The sequence below is a fragment of the Haemaphysalis longicornis genome, unplaced genomic scaffold, assembly GCF_048455015.1.
Source record: "Haemaphysalis longicornis isolate Haplotype H1 unplaced genomic scaffold, Haemaphysalis longicornis Haplotype H1 scaffold_4, whole genome shotgun sequence".
Classification (NCBI taxonomy): Eukaryota; Metazoa; Arthropoda; class Arachnida; order Ixodida; family Ixodidae; genus Haemaphysalis; species Haemaphysalis longicornis.
Window position 1 is genome coordinate 10,636,112 of NW_027526361.1, and position 19,635 is coordinate 10,655,746.

At 45.3% G+C, this 19,635-nt stretch overlaps 1 protein-coding gene across 1 annotated transcript; it reads left to right on the top strand.

Moving 5' to 3' along the window:
* The first annotated feature begins 155 nt into the window (after positions 1-155).
* LOC144178235 (ubiquitin-conjugating enzyme E2 Z-like) lies at positions 156-18,542 on the top strand. The gene is made up of 8 exons (XM_077705935.1): positions 156-386; positions 3,140-3,212; positions 4,428-4,615; positions 5,414-5,525; positions 9,999-10,123; positions 10,194-10,284; positions 11,496-11,648; positions 17,828-18,542. Exons 1-7 carry the CDS (start codon positions 277-279, stop codon positions 11,613-11,615), a joined length of 819 nt encoding a protein of 272 aa, XP_077562061.1. The 5' UTR covers positions 156-276; the 3' UTR covers positions 11,616-11,648; positions 17,828-18,542.
* The last annotated feature ends 1,093 nt before the right edge of the window (positions 18,543-19,635 follow it).

Genomic DNA, 19,635 nt, shown 5'->3' on the forward strand with positions numbered 1-19,635 from the left:
TTTTAATTCAATAAACAAATTGTGTTACATTTCTAACTAATATATACAGCAAATAAACACCGAAGGAAAACTTGTTATGTTTCGCGGAGATGTTTTCTTTTTTTTTGAAGCATGGTCTGAAGACAAAATTGAAATTAGAGTCAAGGCAGGGTCGGTTCAGTAGCCGATAGCCAAAGAAAAAGGGGGCCGCGCAAGATGGCACGCGTTTGATGGAGTGTATGGGTCTCGTGTTTGAGATCATTTAACTGCGTAGACCCGTCCCTAAGACACCACGGGATGGAGGAACAAAAAGAAAAGGTTAAGAAAGTGGCGAGCCCGAACTTCTGGGACCCAATTTCGTACGAGCACGAAGAGCCATCCCCGCAAAGTCTGCACAGGGCAAGACGGTATTGACGGCCTCCGTTTCCGCGTTCTTTGTTTGTTTTTGCATGGCCTTGTCCTGCGCTTCCAGTCTCCAGCTGGCAGATGCATTGCGATTGTTGGAACCTTTACGCACGTCCTGCGAACTTCGAGCTGTCGCATAAAATATTTAATAATTGCTTCGCGTTCAATCGCTGTCTACAGAGTAGGCTGGTCCGCTTAACCAGCCAGTACAACGGCTTGCAAAGCACGCATTGCGTGCATGCATGTATGCAAGGTACGCAGATCAAGTACGTCCGGTTACTGCCAATAAACGCAACTTGTGGTTTTGCACGAAAAATTATCGAAAAAAAAAAACGGGTTAGCAAAAAAGGGCAGGACTGTGTGCTTTGTCGTATTTTGCTTGCGTTCTGCATGCAAGACAGAGCGCTGCGTCCTATCTGTTCTTGATTGCGTTCGCGCGGCAATCCCGAACGCAGCACCCACTGACACTTGCCTTGTGTTACAGCACAGTGCAGTGGTTTTTCTCTTTTCACCCTCTGATTCAAATTGACTTCTTTAGATCACCCTAAACATGACGGTCGTTAGTTTGTATACATCCCGCACGATTTCTTTTGTATTGACCAGTTCGATTCTGTTCTTGTGCGGTGGCCCAGTCTTGACGAGGGTTGAGTAATACCCGTGCCTCACGTACACGGAAAATGACATTAAGTGCTTAATGACTTCAGTTTTAATGCCATTAATTCGCTGCTACACGCAAAAATGTAATGCCATTCGCTGTAACGTCATTTTTTATTTAAGGAGTACCGCTCAACTCATACCCTTGCCACACTTGTTCGAAAAATGACATTAAGTGCTTAAAGCCTTAAGAAACTGAATGACATTATTTAGGTGGTTCGGGCTACACGCCAAAACGCAAAGGCATTAAATGTGTTTGGCATGATGGTGGTAATGACCAAAGCGAGAAATGCACTCATATTTTAGAAAGTTGGGCAGGTTGTCACATAAAGCGCGCAAAAAAAAAAAAAACTGGGAAATAAGTAAGATGAAACACGCAGGATAAAGCACTGTGACTCTTCATCTCCCCTTTTGTCCTGTTCTTTATTGTGCCATACTGTGCTACAAAAAAAAAAAAAAAAACGAATACTGCAAGTATTGTATTTTTTAACGATGGTCACAGTGGCATATTAAAGGCATGCACTTCATTGAATTTTAAAGCAGACAGAATTAGGTGCAATTGCTGCAAAGTATTATAATATATAGCTTCTGTTCTTTGCCCTAATCAGTCTGATCCAATGTTCCGTTCATACCCCTTTTTGTTGTTTTGTGTCTGTTTTCTTTCATTGCATTGGAGCCCATTGTACTGCATGAAAGAATTACACCCGTAAGAACAAATCATGGCCTAACTCAAGCACTTCATTAGACCCTGACAACTTGAGTGAAAAGTGGTCTCTTCTTTCACCTGAAATGCCCACTTCTGAAGTGTAACTTCACATGCCTCAGGAGTGAGGATCTGAACCTTTCATGCGATATTATTGTTATTGTCGTCATCACCATTTTGACATTTTGTATCGTGGGCCTTACACACCCTTGTACTGCCCTTTTAAGCATATCATGCCCTAACGGGAATATTTTAGTAATGTAATTCAGGCATGCAAAGGCCACAAGGAGGATTTCAGATAAGATCGAGTCAAGTGTGGCTGGTCGACCTCTTGAAGTCTAACTAAAAAATTTTGGAGAACGACAAGGTAAACCCCCCTCGCTACATGCCAGTGCGCCTCAGCGAACTTTAGCCCCGTCTAGGTACAGAAACACTTATAAAGAAAAATTCGTAAATTTTACAATTTATGCCTAGTTGTACATAGTCTTAAAAGGTTTGCTGCTGTCAAAAATAAACATTTTTCGAAATAAAATGTCAAATTTGGCTCAGAGCGCAATTTTGCTCAAACTTTGAGCCTAAACGTTACAAAAAATACTTAAAGGGGTCGTGAAGAGATTTAAAAAAATGTGTTGTGTGGGTACTTATAACTGTGGAACCTTGATAAACAATGCATTCCCATTTTGTTGCTTGATATCGGCAAATAGGAAAAAAAAATGCAGTAACAGTTTCACCGGGACTTCCTCCTCAACTCTTGAAGTGACATCTTAATAGGAAGCCAATCACAGTTCCCCCTTGTCTGCAAAACATGCAGGCCTCCTCTGCAAAACAAGGAGGCCTTTTCCTGCTCAAACAGTGGTCCTTCAGTTGATATGTGCGAGCTTGGCACTGCTTCTGATTCTATGATTGGTGAGGTACGTTTCGCGTCTCCAGGAACTGTCCACCCAAAAATCGTTTTCTGGGACGTCTGTGACATGGCTGTCGATGTGGACACAGTCAGTTTTTCTGGTGTTGGTCGTTTCCATTTGGGATCGATCGCACAATGATGTGTATGTAGAGTCCTTTTCAATTCCGACATGCGAGTCTTCTTGCCTTCTTGCAATCCTTGGCCCGGTGGAAGGGCCTGGCGCAGCACGACGGCGACGCAGCTCAGCCCATAGACGGGCGCCCTAAACAATTTTCAAGCAAATTGAAGAGGTTGATTAGCCACACTTCGTTCGATCTTGTCTGAAATCACCCGCAAGTAACATATTTTGACCTTAGGTGACTTTGCTATGTTAAAATATTCTTACTACTACTGTTTCAGTCCAGTTTGACTGCATTTTTATGGCCCTTCTAGCACCTACTGTGCTAGAAGCCACCACTTCAAGAAATTGATGAAGCATTGTTTGTATTCTGCAGCGACATCATGGATATTTATGCCCAGCCGCCACCAGGAGTGTTCATTGCACCTGAAGAGAACAACATAACTAAGGTATGCATACTTTCGGGATGGCTGATTGGGGCCGCCACAAACATAGAAATGGTCCATTTTGAGTCTAGTCCTGCTTCACTGCTTTCATAGCATGTAAAATGAAGAAAAATTTGACATCCAAGAAAAATTTGCAGCCATACGGCTGCAAAGGAAACCTATTCAGCTTTTTAAAACCTTCGCAGTTGAAAATAAAAAAAAATTCCTCCTAGTCCAGGATTTGAACCCATGTCAAATACTCCTTTGCAGAAACTTACTCCACCTTTGGTATTTCCCCTATATTTGGTTGGTTAGCATACAAATTATAAAGGACTTTCTCAGGAAGCTTTTCTAACTTGCAAAATGAACAGTTCTTAATTTTAGGTTCTGCTTATTTCAAGTACTTGTCTCGGGTAACTTCTGCAGTACCCAGTGAGCACTTTTTTCTTTGTGCACGTGCTTGTCCTACTAAGTGACTGTCTTAAGCAAGTTTCTGGACATCAGCATGTTGATTTTTGCATGAATTGTGTGCATTTGACTTCTGATACCTAAGAAAACGGTGTGCCATTGCTGGGCCAGTCAGAAGTCACGAGAAAGCTTACAAGGGTGTAAAAAGCAATGAAAATTTACTTTTTTTTTGTCATACGTATTCGGTGTGACCGAAAAATACTCAAACAATGCTAAGATTACTACAACATTTGTAGACGTATAGTACAAAGGATTTCAAGAGCCCAGCTAATAATAAAATACTAGTTTCCCCAATGTTGCAAGGGGCATAATGGATGATCTTTATCAATTGTTACAGACTGAAAGCTTTCTCCCCTTAAAATGAAATTACTCTTATTGGTATGTTGCCTTATAGCTTGTCTGTGAAGCCAACCTCTGCAGTTATTTGTAGTCCTTAATCCCACCTCAGTGCCTTCTTAACCTCTCTGGGTGTTCCAACGTGCTCTTGAATACAGCTGGATTTAGAACTTTACAACCCTTTGCTGCGGTGCGATGGCTCAGTGGCTAAGGCACTGTGCTGCTGAGCTCAAGGATGCAGATTCAATTCTTGCTTGCAGTGGCTGCTTTTCTGATGGAGGCAGAGAGGGGAAACGTCTGCATGTTGAGATTTCGGTGTATGGTAAAGACCCCCAGGCGGTCAAAATTAATCCGGAGCCCTCACTAGAGCGCACCTCATAGGTGAGCGGCATCTTGTGCCCCCTGCAGTATAAATAGAATGGCAATGTTGCGCAGATCCACGCCCTGGTGCTGGGCCCGTTCGACACACCGTACGAGGGCGGATTCTTCCACTTCCTGCTCAAGTGTCCGCCAGACTACCCGATCCAGCCACCGCGGGTGCGCCTGATGACCACGGACCAGGGTCGGGTCCGCTTCAACCCCAACCTGTACAGCAACGGGAAGGTGTGCCTCAGCATCCTTGGGTAAGGAACAACTGCCGCTCGTCTGGGTTGCTTCACTGGCTCTCGCAGCAGCACTGTCGACTGGTGGAGCTACTGTGCAAGCTTTTCTGAAAGGAACTATACCTGAGCCTTCTGAAAATTTAATAGTGCACCTTGCACCATTTTGCAGCTGCCTCCTCGCTTATGATTTGTGGAGCACTCACATTTACGTGGCGAGAAACATTGGCAGTGGAAGGGAAAGGATAAATTTAAGCTTTCGTCATTTTCAGGCAAGTAAAGCATTGCTTGGTGGGGGAAATAACGCCCAATAAGCTGTTAGCAATCTTTCAATTCAAACAAAGCGTTATCCAGCTTTAAGTGTTCCAGTTAATGCCAGTTAGCATGTTAGTCAGGTCTAATTTCGAATAGCCATTTGTGTGGCGGGAAGCAGAATGCCAACGTGCTAGGGGCTAGAGACTCTTTTGAGTAATGATGAAAAATCTGAGTGCACAAGCAGTTTTTAATACCTTGATGGGAGGCTTTCACTGATAAAAAGGGGGGGAAAATGGGTTGCATTGGTGGTTGCGCTGCTTTTCTGTGCCGACGTCACATTATAGTTCACCCATCGATAGATATTTGGTGGTTACGATGTTCTGGTACCACAGTCCCAGACCACGCCAGTAATATTTCTCATAAAAGGCAGAATGCGAAGATAACTTGTGTAAAATGAGAAAGTTCTATTTTGTCCTGAGAAATCTTGAGCCCTACATGGGGCAACCTTTGTGATATGAGGCTTGCGTTGAAACCTGAAGTTTCTGTGGCATTCTTTTTCCCTGGCAGCACCTGGGTTGGACCAGCCTGGAGCCCTGCGCAGTGCATCGGGAGTGTGCTGATTTCCATTCAGTCGCTAATGAATGAGAATCCCTACTACAACGAGCCTGGCTTTGAAACGGTGTGTTCCCCCTACTGTTCATTTCCAGTGTGGGCCAAGCCAACAGATCAATTGTGGTGAATAAGGATTGTGGTAAAATGCTGGAAATAAGCGTTGTAAGGATCTAATGAAATGGTTGTGTGATACCAATCTTATCAAGTGCACTCACAATGCTTGGAAGCATTGCTACCGTATAAGTCGGAATATAGGTCGACCCCTTACCTTGCAGCCGAAAAATGGGGAAAAAAATTAGGAACACAACTTCGCTTTATTGAAACTAGAAGCACTTGTTTTGTCTAACGTTACTCATTAGAGCCATCTGAAATCTTGTCAAACGACTGCCTCTGTCTGGCTGTCTTCCAAGCAGCAAGTCGTTCTCAGCGCAGTTCGGAGAGCTGCTTGTGGAGCACTCCTTAAACGCTAACAAGACCATGTCAACAGGAAGCAAGCGCAAAGCATGGGACACCCATGGGCAGACTGTCGCAAGAGACGGCCTTGCAGGAGGCCGGCAGGCGTCTTGGGGTTGTCGCCGGCCATCCATTCATAGAGACGTTGAAGGATGCTCGTGGACAAAATTCACCATCGACAAGTCCTTCAGTTTCAAGTGCAGAGCACAGCATCCCTGAAACAAGCTCTTCCGAATGTTGCATGCCGAGAGCTGCCCCTTCAGATTGTGCCATTAGCATGCACTTTTTTCGTCGAAATGGCACTAGTTGGACATGATGCCATTGGCTTGGGCACACTTGTAACGTTTTCATTAAACGCTGCGGTGAACTGGCGCTAAGTGCCTGAACTTGTCTTGAGCATGAACAAAATAGCATGCACACACTTATTGACAGCGGGAGAAGAAACAAAACAAAGATGGCGGCGCAACCAATTGATGTCAGTTGCAACGGTGCTTTTGCGGTTTATATGAGCCTGATGGCCTTGCCGATGCATTTGCTGAGCACTTCAGTTCAGTGTTTGGGCCCAATACCCTCTCTCGCGCCCGCGAACTGTCTTCTACTTGTTTGCCAGATGACAACTAGTATTAAGCCTGTGACCGGTGTGTAAGTCGAGGGGTGACTACCACAAATTTTATCGTAAAAAATCTTGTATATTCTGACTTATACGTTATTTGGTGCATGGCCACTATGCGACAAGAGCCGGCCTTTTTCAGTCGCAATTATTTTTTGTCCTCCATTATAGTGTGCCTAATATCCTATGTTAGGTTTAGTTTTCTTCCTTCATTGGGGTGTGCTTAAAGGAGCCATGAAGACAAAACACAAGTTTGGTTCATTCAAAAGACAGCCTCGTTAGAATCATACTGACACCAGTTTTAACGTAAACTTCGCTCAAATAATCTGTATAATTAGGAAAAAAAGGGAATGGCCATGCAACCCACTAGCTCGCTTCCCGCAACAGAACCTATGATGTCATACCATCCTGCTCTGTGGTTGGCGGAGGCCGGCAAAAGCAAATGCAAATTAGGCTGAGCTTATAAGCTTGCAGAACGAGCTATTTGTGCTTAAATTTAGGGCACGTTCCTTTTAAAGCAATAAAAATGGTGGGACAAACAGTGGAAGTTACGAAAGCACAGTAAACATAGAAGTACTGATGCATATTGCTGTTGGTACTGCACGCACTATGCTCGGTTTAGCTGCACAGCACTGCGGGACTTTGGGGTTGTCTCAGACGACACTGGCCAATTGGCCCAAGCAACGGTGTCTTACATGACCATATTATTCAAGCGAGGAATATGTTCCACGAGACGATTTTTTTCTCCCAGAACAAAAACAAGTCGGGTTGAAATACGGCTTGCCACGGTGTGGTGGCGCAATATAGCTTCAATAACGTAAACAAACACGCGAACGTCGCCGTAGGGTACCTTGATGCCAGCGCCGCCGTACAAGGTGGAGACACCCTTTGAATGGTCCCGTGCCGCCGCAATTGGGTCAACGTGCTCAACGCGTTGTTCTTTTCGTTTCCCACGAGACCCAGCAACGCGAAACGGATAAGATGATTCAAACTTCGCTGGTAAACCGCGTTGCGCCGATAATTTTAGCACGGTTTTGATACAATGACTTGCTTCGGCGGCGAGCGAGAGACCCAAAATGGCAGCGCCAGCATATATGTGTCTACACCCTCTATGGCGGACGCGTGAATAAAGGCACCCTAGGCTGCAGAGCAGTCGGTTCCCGTGATGTCATTGCAGACCACGAAAACACACGATTTAGCGAAAAAATCAAAATTTTAACCTAAATTGATTAATTTCTCAGTGAATAAAGCATCGTTTGTATCCGGACAAGTGCTGGAGGCACTATAAAACACGAAATATTTCGAATAAAACAAACTTGTGCGTTGTCTTAATGGCTCCTTTAATATCCTGTGTTAAGCTTAGTTTTTTTTTTTTTTTTTTTTAATTTAGTATGAGCTGCAAAGTTCAGTGCCCTAGTTCCTGGTGGGCCTAGAGTGAAAAGATACATTATAAGGCTTCTTTGCAGATCAGTTTATTGTTGGATTCCTTTGCCAAGCTGCTTCCAGCTTGCCTTCTTACGATGTCGTGGGTGTGCTTTTTTTGCGAAGTGAAACTGGCCTAAGAAAATCCTGAGCCCTGTATGGGACATTGCGGGCTGGCTTACCCTCTTCTATGCGAGGTTGCAGATTTACATTTAATTTGCACTGCATATTTTCTCTTGTGTATTGGGGGCCGTCTATCAGATTCCACTGAAGTTCCTGTTACATAGCAATGGTAGGCAAACAGAATGATTCCAGGTCAGTTTTTCTATATCCAACTCCCAGTGGTGTTTCGAGTGGTTGAACCCCAAGTATTTTTTTCTGTGTAGTAGTTTGTGCCTTGAACTACTGCAGTTCTGGTGAGGTTCCACTGCAACGGATCCAGCCATGACTATAGCAGTAGGCGTGCCTAGATACTGCTGTTTCGGCGAGTGGATAGCATAACAGCGCGCTTCCATGTGCACAGAAAGGATTAACCTGAGTAAAGACAGGGTACAGAGGAAGAAACATGCATAGAGTCATTGTTGCTGTCGAAATCTTTGAAATAAACATAAATTTCAAAGATTTCGTGTCGAAACACGAAATCTTTGAAATAAAACAATCTAGTATTTTGACTGCATGGCCCCTTTAAAGTGGCTGTGTAGACAACACACTGCATTGTTTTACTACAAGGATTTGGTGCTTTACAGTACCGTCAGCGGTTGTTTAATGGTAAATAATTCATTATTCGCTGAGAGCTTTAAAAATTAAAGCCCAGAAATTACTCTTCCACTGTGATATTAGCATTATGTATTGAAAGAGAGGTACCTGAAACAGAGTTGGTGTGGTGACTCGTGCAGCATCAGAACGCTGCAATCCAACAGGAGCTGCCCGAGGCATTGCCACACACGCTTGGGTTACCGTCGGCTCTTCTAGGGAGTGCAGCAGTGCGTTCTGCCTAAAGCCCCTGAAAGCTCTTTCAGGGTCTTAGCTCCACTGACCACTGTTTCTATGCCCAGTTTAGTTTTGATAAGACCAGGACGTGCCATATTTTCTTACTGTGTATAATTAGTTGCTTCGTGAAACATTGGGTGCAACGTTGGGTGCCTTGCTAACAGCAGTGTGTAAATTGCAGTGTCAATCATGCAAATTTGCTGATGGCATGTCCGAAAACTGTCCGCAGGACAGTGGTGTTTTGTAGCTTTAGTCACCGGTAGCCCGCCCCGTACGTGGTGTGTGTATGGTTACGTGTTCATTTGGAACTCCCGTTGTATACCCCACCATTCTTCCTGTAATAAAAGGAATATGCACTAAATTTCAAGTGCATACAGTTTGTTTTGCTACCTTATAATCCCTATTTAATTTGCGTTTGATTGTTGGCTTCAGCCAGTCGCATAAATCGACTGCAACATGTCGTAGGTTCGGTGTGGCAAGTGGCTGGTGAGGCGTTGTTTTTCCTTGTTACTATACGGCTTATTTGAGAAGAGTGTTGCATTAAATGTGATCTTAGTGTTATTCCAATGAGGGAAAATTTCTCACAAACCAAACTCGTATTTTGTCTTCAAGTCCCGTTTAAAGGGGCCATGAAGACAAAATACGAGTTTTGTTTATTCTAAAGATTTCTTCGACCCTATAACAATGATACCAAGTTTATTGCAAACTTCGAGGGAAGAATCCAGATATAAAAGAACATTTGTAGCAGTGGGAACTCCCGGGTGACTTTACAGCGATTTTTGTATGACATCATAGAATCTTATTTGTGCAGTTGGTGGCCGCTTACCAGAGCCACTGCCAAGAAACATGATTGGGCGATTGCGGTGGAGCCTCTAATTCCGGTTGATTTTATCACTCGAACACTGACATGCTGTTAATGTGCTGATAACTCTGTTATCAGCGCAGTAATATCCAGATACGGATATTGTTTTCTGGGATTCTTAGGTGGCCGGAATGGAGCTGAGGGAGTTACCAAAGGCTGGTCCTCTTAAGCTGAACACGGTGGTGCATTTTGTCTTTGTGCAGGAGCGGTGGCCGGGTGAGGTTGGCCGCTACAATGACATCATCCAGCACGAGACCATCCGGGTGGCTGTGTGCAACATGGTGGAGGCCTGTCTCCTGGGCAGCTCTAATTGTCCAGCGCCCCTCAGGTACTGGGTCTCGTGGGATGCCCTCCCCCCGAGTGTGCTCACGGCGTGTCCTCCTCCTCCCAACACGCAGGGAGGTGATCCTGAACTCCTTTCCCGAGTTCTACAACATGTACGAGAACGTGGTCAAGTCTCAGCTGCACCTGAATGGCTCGGCCATGAACGTGAGTAGCCTGACACTCCTTTCGCCTCTCCTCTCCCGACTACACTGGTGCTGGTGTTGAATGTGTAAACTGGGCACAACTAGCCCCATCCACGCTGTCATTGTTTGCCATGTCAACAAATGCCCTCGAGCTGAAATTGTTGGCACATCTTTTCAATTAAACTGCTCAAAATTTGGGATTTGGTGTTCCAAAATGGAGGCATATTCTTGCCATAGCTTGCTCTAAAACAGATTTTTTGCTCCAAAAATTGCTCCATATCTGTTTGGCTGTTGCACCCCTGAGCAGACCATGGCCTGCCATTGAGGTGGAATCGAGCCTGGGGCCACTGAGACGTACCGACGTGTTGTGTAGTGCTGCTTGGGGCACACTCATCTGCGATTCCGATCGACAACCTGTGAATAAAAAGGCACGTGGCACAGCACTTGCCTTTTATTTTGGCATTATCCTGGTTTGTATCTGCAAGGAACACATTCGTGGTGTTTGTTGGTAGGGATAGGGACATGCCACTGAAGGCCTCGTCTCCACTCCTGCTTGGCAGCCCAAATTTTGGCTGTCAGGTTAAGGCCCGTTCGCACTTGTGACGAAAGCGAGCAAAAGCAATGGGAATTCCGTCACTCTGTTGCGCAACGATCGTTTTTGTCAAATGGTGGGGACCAATTTTTGTTGCCGCGCATCGAAGTGACAGAATTCCCATCGCTTTCGCTCGCTTTCGTCGCAAGTGTGAACCAGCCTTTAGTCATCTTAGCCAATCATCTGCTGCTATGGCATCTGCTCTTCGCAATGCCGAGAAATTGCAAACACGCTCCCTCAAAACAACAAAATGGAGTTAAAGCCACGTTCGTGATTTTTAAAAGCCGTGCAACAGTGGGAGGTGGAGAGACGAAACTTGCCTGTGTTGTGAAGTGAGGTTTGTTTAAATGACAGTAAGTAAAAAAGGTGTGAGAAGTAGGTTGTATCCATAACTTGGTTTGCACATTCTTTCGCAGCTCCCACAGCTGTCCATAAGCAGTCCATACTGTGTATGCAGTGTTTATGGCCAAAGTATTGCTTATTGGGGCTGCGTTGCACCCCTTTCTCTTCATGGTCTTTCTCTACCAATAGCGTCGCATGGAGCAGACCACCGGCCAGACTGGTGAAACATGTTGGCTCTTTCTGTTGGAAAGGTGAATGAAGTTGGCGTTCTCGTCTTGCGCGTGCCTGCCCTTTCCCAGGATCCGTTTGGCGAGAAGAGGGGCACGTTCCAGTACGAGTCACTGCTGAAGCGGCTGCAGAGCCTGTACGAGCAGGTGAAGAAGAGGAACGAAGCTGCCAAGGAGAAAGGGGACTCGTGATTCCCCGGCTTCACATTCCGGGCACGAAAGAAGGCAAGCCTTGGTGGTCCTCGCCCTTTCTTCCCCCTCACCACCTGGTGTCTTTGTTTTTCTGCCCCAGAAAAATAAAGGCAATGGCTAGGTTCATGCCTGCATGTGAAGTTGTGGTCAGGTCACATTATTTGTTGCAGGCCTGAGGGTTCAACTTGTTGCAGGACCTTGGCTGTATTGTGCTAGAAGCCAATAAATTTGCAGAAAAATTCAGCTTCCTGCACCTAGTAGGTCTGGAATTTTTTTGTTCATAAGGCCAATGGCTAACCTTGATTTTCATTAATTGTAATGTTAAATTGATGAGGTGTTCTTGCGGGGTCCTCACTTAAAAGCCAACTGCACTCAAAATTCGACCTGTTGAAAACACTATTCCTGTGTAGTCTGCTTGAAAAAAAAAGGGTGGGGGGGAGCATGCAAAATACAACAGCTGAAATACGTGCGTGGACGCCGCAAGCGGTCAGCAAAAATCTGCGATTTTGAAACCGAAATCGAGAAGCGCGCAGCCACTGAAGCAACGTTGCAGCCGTCCAGCGAGTGGCCGGATGGTCAGCAGCCTGGGAGCAAGCCTGTGCGCAAGCTCTACGCTAGCACGGGGCAGCAAATCGGTGAAGCGTTCGCAGCAGAGCTCGACCGGTTCTCCAGCTGCGTGGCCATGGCCAGAGGAAGAAGCCCCCATCGGCTGGAGTGTCACAGGCACGTCATGGCTATTTACGCGATCCACCGGCAGGTGCAGCGTGGTCTGACCGATTAAAAAGGCGTTTCATGGGGCTACCACTCGTGTCCCAGCTGATTTGGGGGTACTTACTACACATTAAAAATAAACTTGGTCGAGGTGAAACTCGAGTGCAGTTGGCCTTTAAAAGGGACACTGAAAACAGCACCAAAGTTGGTCTGAATAGATAGATTGGCATCCGCAGAAAATGGATATACCAGTCTCTGGGTCAGTACCTTGAAAATAATTGCATAAATAATAAAAAATAAAGCTATCAGCCACCCATCAGAGATGACGTGAACGGCAACTGAGCGGATGTGCCAAGAGTCACGTGGCAAACAACAGAATAAGAGAATAAGAGTGCACAACTCAAAAAAACGTAAAATCTTTCATTTCACGTTCACTTTTGAAGTTATAAACAATTGTAAATATACAGGTATAATTCAAGCCATGCCGACATTTGCAAGCTGGTGGTTGCGATGGTTATTGCAGGTTCGGTGAAGTCGCGCCTGTTATCTCCTTGTTTACATCTTAATGGCAAATAGCTCCACAGCCTTTCACAGTTCTGCTCTTCGGTGGACAGGTAATCTGCGTCTGATAGAACAAGTTTTTTGCTCCCGCTCGTAGCGCTGTTGGCCCGAATGAAGTTTTGCACCCAGGCCGGCGGCGGCCGAAGTTGTGTGTGTGTTGTGGTCGCGTTCGCTTAGCAATGAAATTCAATGGTGTGCTCCTGCAGCTGGAACTGTGCTTACTGTGTTGGAATTATCACTAGCAGCAATTCAACCCTGCACCGGGCATGTAGAGTGCGCAAACTTTTTTTAAAAGCCCTCTTGGCTGCACCGGAGCGAAGTGCAGCGAAGTTCACACCCGTAAATCGCAAGAAGCGAGTGCTACCCTTACAACGAACAGGAGGCAATCGATCGCCTGTTATTTTCGGCTTCCGGCTCAAAGCGCATGCCATGGCGATGTGTTTGTTCGAAACCATTTATTGATTGTCTTGAAGTTGAATAAAATGTGTGCATTAAACCAGGTCTTTCGATTCGGGGCATGTGAGCATTGTGAACTACGGTGCGTGCTTAGGTAAAATGATATTTGTATCATGGTATGCACGTTTTTCATTTCGTATTGGCGCAAAGACGTTTGTTAGGAGTGGTTTGGGCACTCGTAAAAGCTCTAGGCACACTTCTGGCAGATGGGCTAGCAGGCAACTCGGTTCGCAAAACGTTCAGCAGATGGCGCAATATCCATTACCATATTACAACGGAAAAAAATTTAGCATTGCACACTGTTACAAATCAAACATGTGGTTGCGTTGTTAACCCTAGTGCATTGAAGCGACTAAAACCCAACTATCCTTAACTAGAATGCAAATTAAAAAAAAAAATGCCCTTGCCATCGTTCTCGCCATAGAGTTTCTCAATATCACCTAGAGCGGAAAGTGTCGCTGCGATCGCACGCCGACATGGGAATTGTGGGTAGTGTGCGAATCGGATTGGCAGCAAGTGGCTAGTACAAAGAGCTATGGATGAGGCTTCTCGGCTCGGAAGTGCTTGTTAGTTCTGTCTTCGGTATGCTTTTCCGTTTTTTGGATGCCACTTTCTGGCTTCAATGGCTACCACAGATATGACTAAATAACAGCGTGATTAGCACTTAACGCATGTGCTCGTGTTTGCGGCGAGTTTTTTAAGATGAAGGGGTGGCCACATGCAGTGACGGCGGCAAGCAACGCCGAAAGCGTAACTCAAAAGGTACAACAGCAGAGTGCACTGGGTGACAGCAAGAAGCGAAAAAAAATTAATACACTGCCGCCAATGTCCTCTGTCGTCGTCGCTCGTGGCTGCAGTCCACTGTATCACCGCTGCCGCTCGCTTGTGGGCTGCTTCTGGCCAGCAAAAAGCGAGCGAGGGTCCCAGCGGCCTGTTATATACCGCTTGCCGCCGTCGCCACCGCCGCCCACACTACAGCCACAAAATAAGCTACATCTACGTATACACGTCTAAGCCACACTATCTGTTTTCTGCACACATTCAGTTACGATTTTCGCATCGCTCGTTGTTGCTGCTGCGTTTACTTCTTGAAGCATGCACTGCCTTGGCCAGGCGCAATGAGGCAACATACATAGCTACTCGACAAGCTAGTATTTATTTGCCATTTAACGCATTCATGAAATTTCATAATGCTTTCGCGCGTGCTTGAAGACTTTTTTGAGGTAATAAGCTCCGCCTCTAAGTTTATTTATATCTGCCTGGACAAAGCAAATAAATACGACGCGATTGCATCACTCTTGCGTCTCTAAGTTGCACCTGCTTCGCCTGCCAAAACGCGTAGCATACGATAATGATACTGTGTTGACAGGAATCAAGAACACAGTTTAGGAAAACCTAAATATTTTGATCAGCTTAATATTACAAGAAACCAAAGAAAACCTCATCCAGTTCGGAGTATGTAATAATTTAAAAATATATCCGGGAACGGCCGCTGTATCTGGCAGCGTGAGCCATATGCAGGACTCTTGTTTTGTTTTTCTTTCTAACCCTCAAATTCAGTTCTTAATTTAAGCACTAGAACACAGCATTTTATACAAAGTAAAATTTGTTAACAGCGGCACTTTTGGCAGCAACTTTTTAAACAAAAACTCAATTTGCGTAGCCACAAAGTCGTTGCCGGCCATGCCACGCCGAACTTCCGGCCGAACTACACACTATGGCGGCACTCATGGAGGCCGCCTTCGCCGAATCACGTTGACGCTAGCGCGAGATTCCACTCTAGGTGAGTTAGTGAGAAACTCTATGGTTCTCGCTGCAGTTGGGCTGTCCGCTAGACGTTTTGTAGATAAAATAAGCGGCCACGTGGCACATTCAGATTGTTTAACACGTCCCGTACGCACCAAGATTGACGCACAGAGAGGGGCAGTCAATGGAAGTATGGAATGGGCAGGCTGCTTTGTCGCACGCGCCGAGTGCGCGACCAGTGGCTCCTGCGGCCGCGATGGTTTGCTCGGTAGGTGTTAGTTTTTCTGCTAGACCACACCGCTGTCTCACCTGCTTCCAGCAAACGTTAACATCACTTGAAATGGCGCGAGGAATAAAATGTGTCTTTCAGTTACGAATTTCTCGGCAATGAAAGCAGCTTTCGCCACCGAATAAACGCTGAGAGGGCTTGGGGTAGTTGAACTTTCGTCTGAGTCCCGCTTGCTATTTGCCTTCAGTGTCCCTTTTAAAGAACAGATGAATTACTATGCTTTCATTTTAATAGCCGATCAGAAGCAAGCTAATGCGGAATGGTGGCAGGAACATGAGAAAACTGCTTTAAGCTAGGGTGAATTTGCTTTCTCGAGCATTTGGAGCCACCCAAATGATAGGCGGCTTCAAATGCAGTGCATATTGGTGCTACATGTAGCTGACGGATGCTTGCAAAATGTTCTTCATCCAGTTTCTTTTAGGATTTTGGGTGAACTGGAAAAGTCTGTTAAGGGAACAGCCCTGTATGACTTTCTGTAAACGCTTTCTACACTCTTGATTCCTTTCGTACTGCGAATCTTTTCATTGAGCAGTAAGCTCCTGTTGAAACTCCCCACAGAATTTGCAATGATTTTCTCAATATTAACAGCCATGCAAAAGCAAATCTAACATGTGGTTTTTCAGGTTTGTTAAAGGAACTATGCTCATTGGATTTCCCAAGGGCTCACGGTGTTTTTTGGTAACCTCAATACTCGTGAATGTGAAAACCAGACATATTTGTATATTTAACCTTCACGTATAGTTTGAAGAAAGCTGTTTGCATAAAAATGTGTTTTCTGGCACTGTTTGATGCTAGAGGTGTAAAAGATCATCGCTAGCAGCAAGTTTGAGCACCCGGCAGCAATGTAAGTGTAGCATTATTTAAAGGGACAGACAATCGATTTTTGTCTCTTATATGTTCTCTAGCTCATATGAAAGCCAGCATTTTATATAGCCCGGTAACCACAAGCGATTTCTAAACAAATCGGCAGAAATAATTTTAATTTGGCAGCAAACTTCCTGAAATCGGAAGAGTGGCAGTTCGTAGTGTCGAAACTTGGCACTACAATATGTGTCCCTGACCCGCCGCGGTGGCTCAGTGGCTAAGGCGTTGCGCTGCTGAGCACGAGGTCGCGGGTTCGATTCCCGGCCGCGGTGGCCACTTTTCTGATGGAGGCGAAAAGCAAAAACGCCCGTGTGCACGAGATTTCGGCGCACGTTAAAGATCCCCAGGTGGTCAAAATTAATCCGGAGCCCTCCACTACGGCGCGCCTCATCGCCTGCGTTGCGTCGGCGCGTTAAACCCTACAATCAATCAATATGTGTCCCTGTCACGTGACCTGCAAACCTGGCAGCTTTTGTACAAGGTTAAATTGTATATGTATTTCTGAACATTATTTTGAAAATTCTAAAGCCCTGCCGTCGCTGGGTGGCTCTCAGTGTGGCTAACTGAGCCACCATGCCCAGAATCATGGGCATTAAAAAACACATAACGGAACAGGAAAGCCTGCGATTCAAACTTTTTTAGCTGGGGACAAGTTTTTGAATATCGTTTTTCATTTCGCATACAAAAGTATGTTGCCGAGCTACTCTATGTCATGGTTGCCTGCATGTTTTTTGGGAGGGACACATACGGCTCCCAGATCTAAAAATTTCTATTTAAGAAGTTCTAGGGCGTTATCAGCAAAACCGTTTCTCGTCAAGGTGCTTTAAGTTTTGCCCTTTCATTTGGGATAGAGAATATATACTCGACAAAAATCGTTTGTCCGTCCCTTTAAGCAACAAGAAGCTCTGCTAAGCAATGAAAAAAGCAAGTTGGATTGGACCACTATATGGAATGTCGGTGTAGCATTACATGACCAACTACAAGCTCCACTAAACATTTAAAAATGAAACGCCTAGCCCGCCTTGACACATTGGCAGCAGAGTGGTTTGTCAGCTTCCGTAAAAATGAGCCTAAATGCAGTTACTGTGCGAGGCCATAAAGTTGAGCAAAGATCAATTGTTTTTTAGCTTTCTTTTTTTTTTTTTTTTTTTTTACATATAGTATAACGTAGCGAAAAGACACCACTGAAGCAGGACCCAATCTTGAAAAATGGAGATATGTTGTAATGCAGTTAAACTGACCGCTTTTGCAGGGCACATGAAAGCTAAGCTCACTCCTTGGCTGCATGGGGGTAGACCTCGGACGTTTCTCTTCTTCAGCATCTATGCTTCTCATTATGATATCACATAAACTGATCTGTCATTAGGCAGCCTCTTGCTTTTTTTACTGGGTCGTGTGACAGAAGTGTAATGAAGGCATGTAGGTTGTATCCTTTGGCCGGCTCACTGTGGCTATCCTCATCACCTGGTGAGGTCTAGGGTAGTCTAAGGGTACAGGCGCAAAGGCAATGTGTGGGTTGCTGTGAGGCATGCCTGCAAAGTTTCGAGTTCTTGTGGAGCTTACGGGGTGTGCCTTTGCTTTTCAGAAAATGTCGGCCCCCACCCTCGCCTTGCTGCTGCTACACCAGTGTCACAAGGCTAAGGCAAGATTTGAAAAAAGTAAAAAAAAACAAAAGCTGGAATGTGTAGCATGTGCATTTATAGGAGCTGGTTTTTTTTTTTTTTTTTTTATCATGAATTTCACCTACCCCCACTTGTGAATTGGGATTTTTTTTATGTAACCACACTGGATTTTGTCAGCAGCCTCAACTTGCTTTCTTTTCTTTTTTTTCCTGTGTGTCTAGTCTCTGGCTGGTGTGCTTGTTACTTGTTGAAGTGTTGTTGGCGGCACATGTTAAACAATCGCACACCAGTTTCACAGCCCGTCTCCTCTATCTTCTGGGCTTGTGTACCCACTGTTTGTAGAGTCGGGCACTGCACGTGCAAGGATGTAGAGATATTCTGTACAGGCTGTTGTGTTGTGCGTGGGCGTGCCCATAGTCATTGAAGGTTGTGACAGGCTGGTAGTTTAGAGGAGGCGGAGAGGTGTGCAAGAGCACGTGTTATGGGGAATATTACATAAAGATTGGGCGGAAATATTGCAGGCTGCACAAGCATGGTGATACAGGTTTTCACCTTGCGTAATTGTTCTCGTGTGTGTGTGTGTATTTGCACACTTTTGTGGATAACTCATTTGACTCATCTGAAGATCTGGAATGTTCAGAGGTGGCAGTGTGTGTAATAAAATGTTTATTTCACTGAGATGCTTGTCGGGTGTTGTCTGTGCTTGCTGTGGGGCCTGCATGGGGTAAGTGATGGAATGGCACAAACAAGTTTCGCTACGGAGTGCAGGTAAGACTGGCAAACTATGGTTGTGTGAATTGAGGAGAAGATTTAAAGGCCAACTGGGGCCCAATTCTCTGAAACGAGAGTCCATCGTTTTGAAATGACACGGTAGCGGCATACAAATGCATGTGTTCTAGGACAGGGCGCTTTGAGGTGGTGAATAAGGAAGAGTTCAGCCAAGAAAATCACTATCAAGGGCGCAAAGCGATCGGCACTGCCCCCCATCGTTTTGCTTGTCGCTTTGGTCAGACAAGGAGACACAATCTCCAATGTTATTCGCAGCATGCTTACAGGAGGTATTCAGAACATTAGACTGGGAATAGGTGGGTGTAAGGGTAAGGGTTAATAGAGAATACCTCAGATTTGCTGGCGACGTTGCCTTGCTAAGTAACGCAGGGGCTGAATTGCAAAGCATGATTATTGCACCGGACAAACAGAGTGGAGTCGTGGGCCTTAAAATTAATATGCAGAAAAAGAAAGTAATGCTCAGTGGCCTTGGGAGAGCACAGCGCTTTGAGAAAGTGGTAAGCAAATATATCTACTTATGCCAAGTAGTGACCCCGAATCCCAACCATGAGGCATAGATAATTGGGAGGATAAGAATGGGGTGGAGTACATTCGGCAGGCATTATCAGATAATGAATGGCAGCCTACCATTGTTGCTGAAGATGAAAGTACAGCAGCTGCGTCTTACCGGTATCCAGCGTCACTAAATAAAGGCTTTTAGATTATCGGCACTTTTCTCTCAATGTTATGTGCCGCCAGGATTTTCATTGGTCGGTCGGCACAACGTGATATTTAGGTTATTTAGTGACGCTAGGTACCAGTAAGACGAAGCTGCTGTACATTTTCATCTTCAGCGACAATGGTAGGCTGCCATTCATTATCTGATAATACCTTTATTTAGTGACGCTACCGGTACCCACCTACGGGGCTGAAACTTAAAGGGGTCCTGAAATACCTTCCGCCGATGCATGAATGTACATGTACCCAAATAAAGCAATGTATT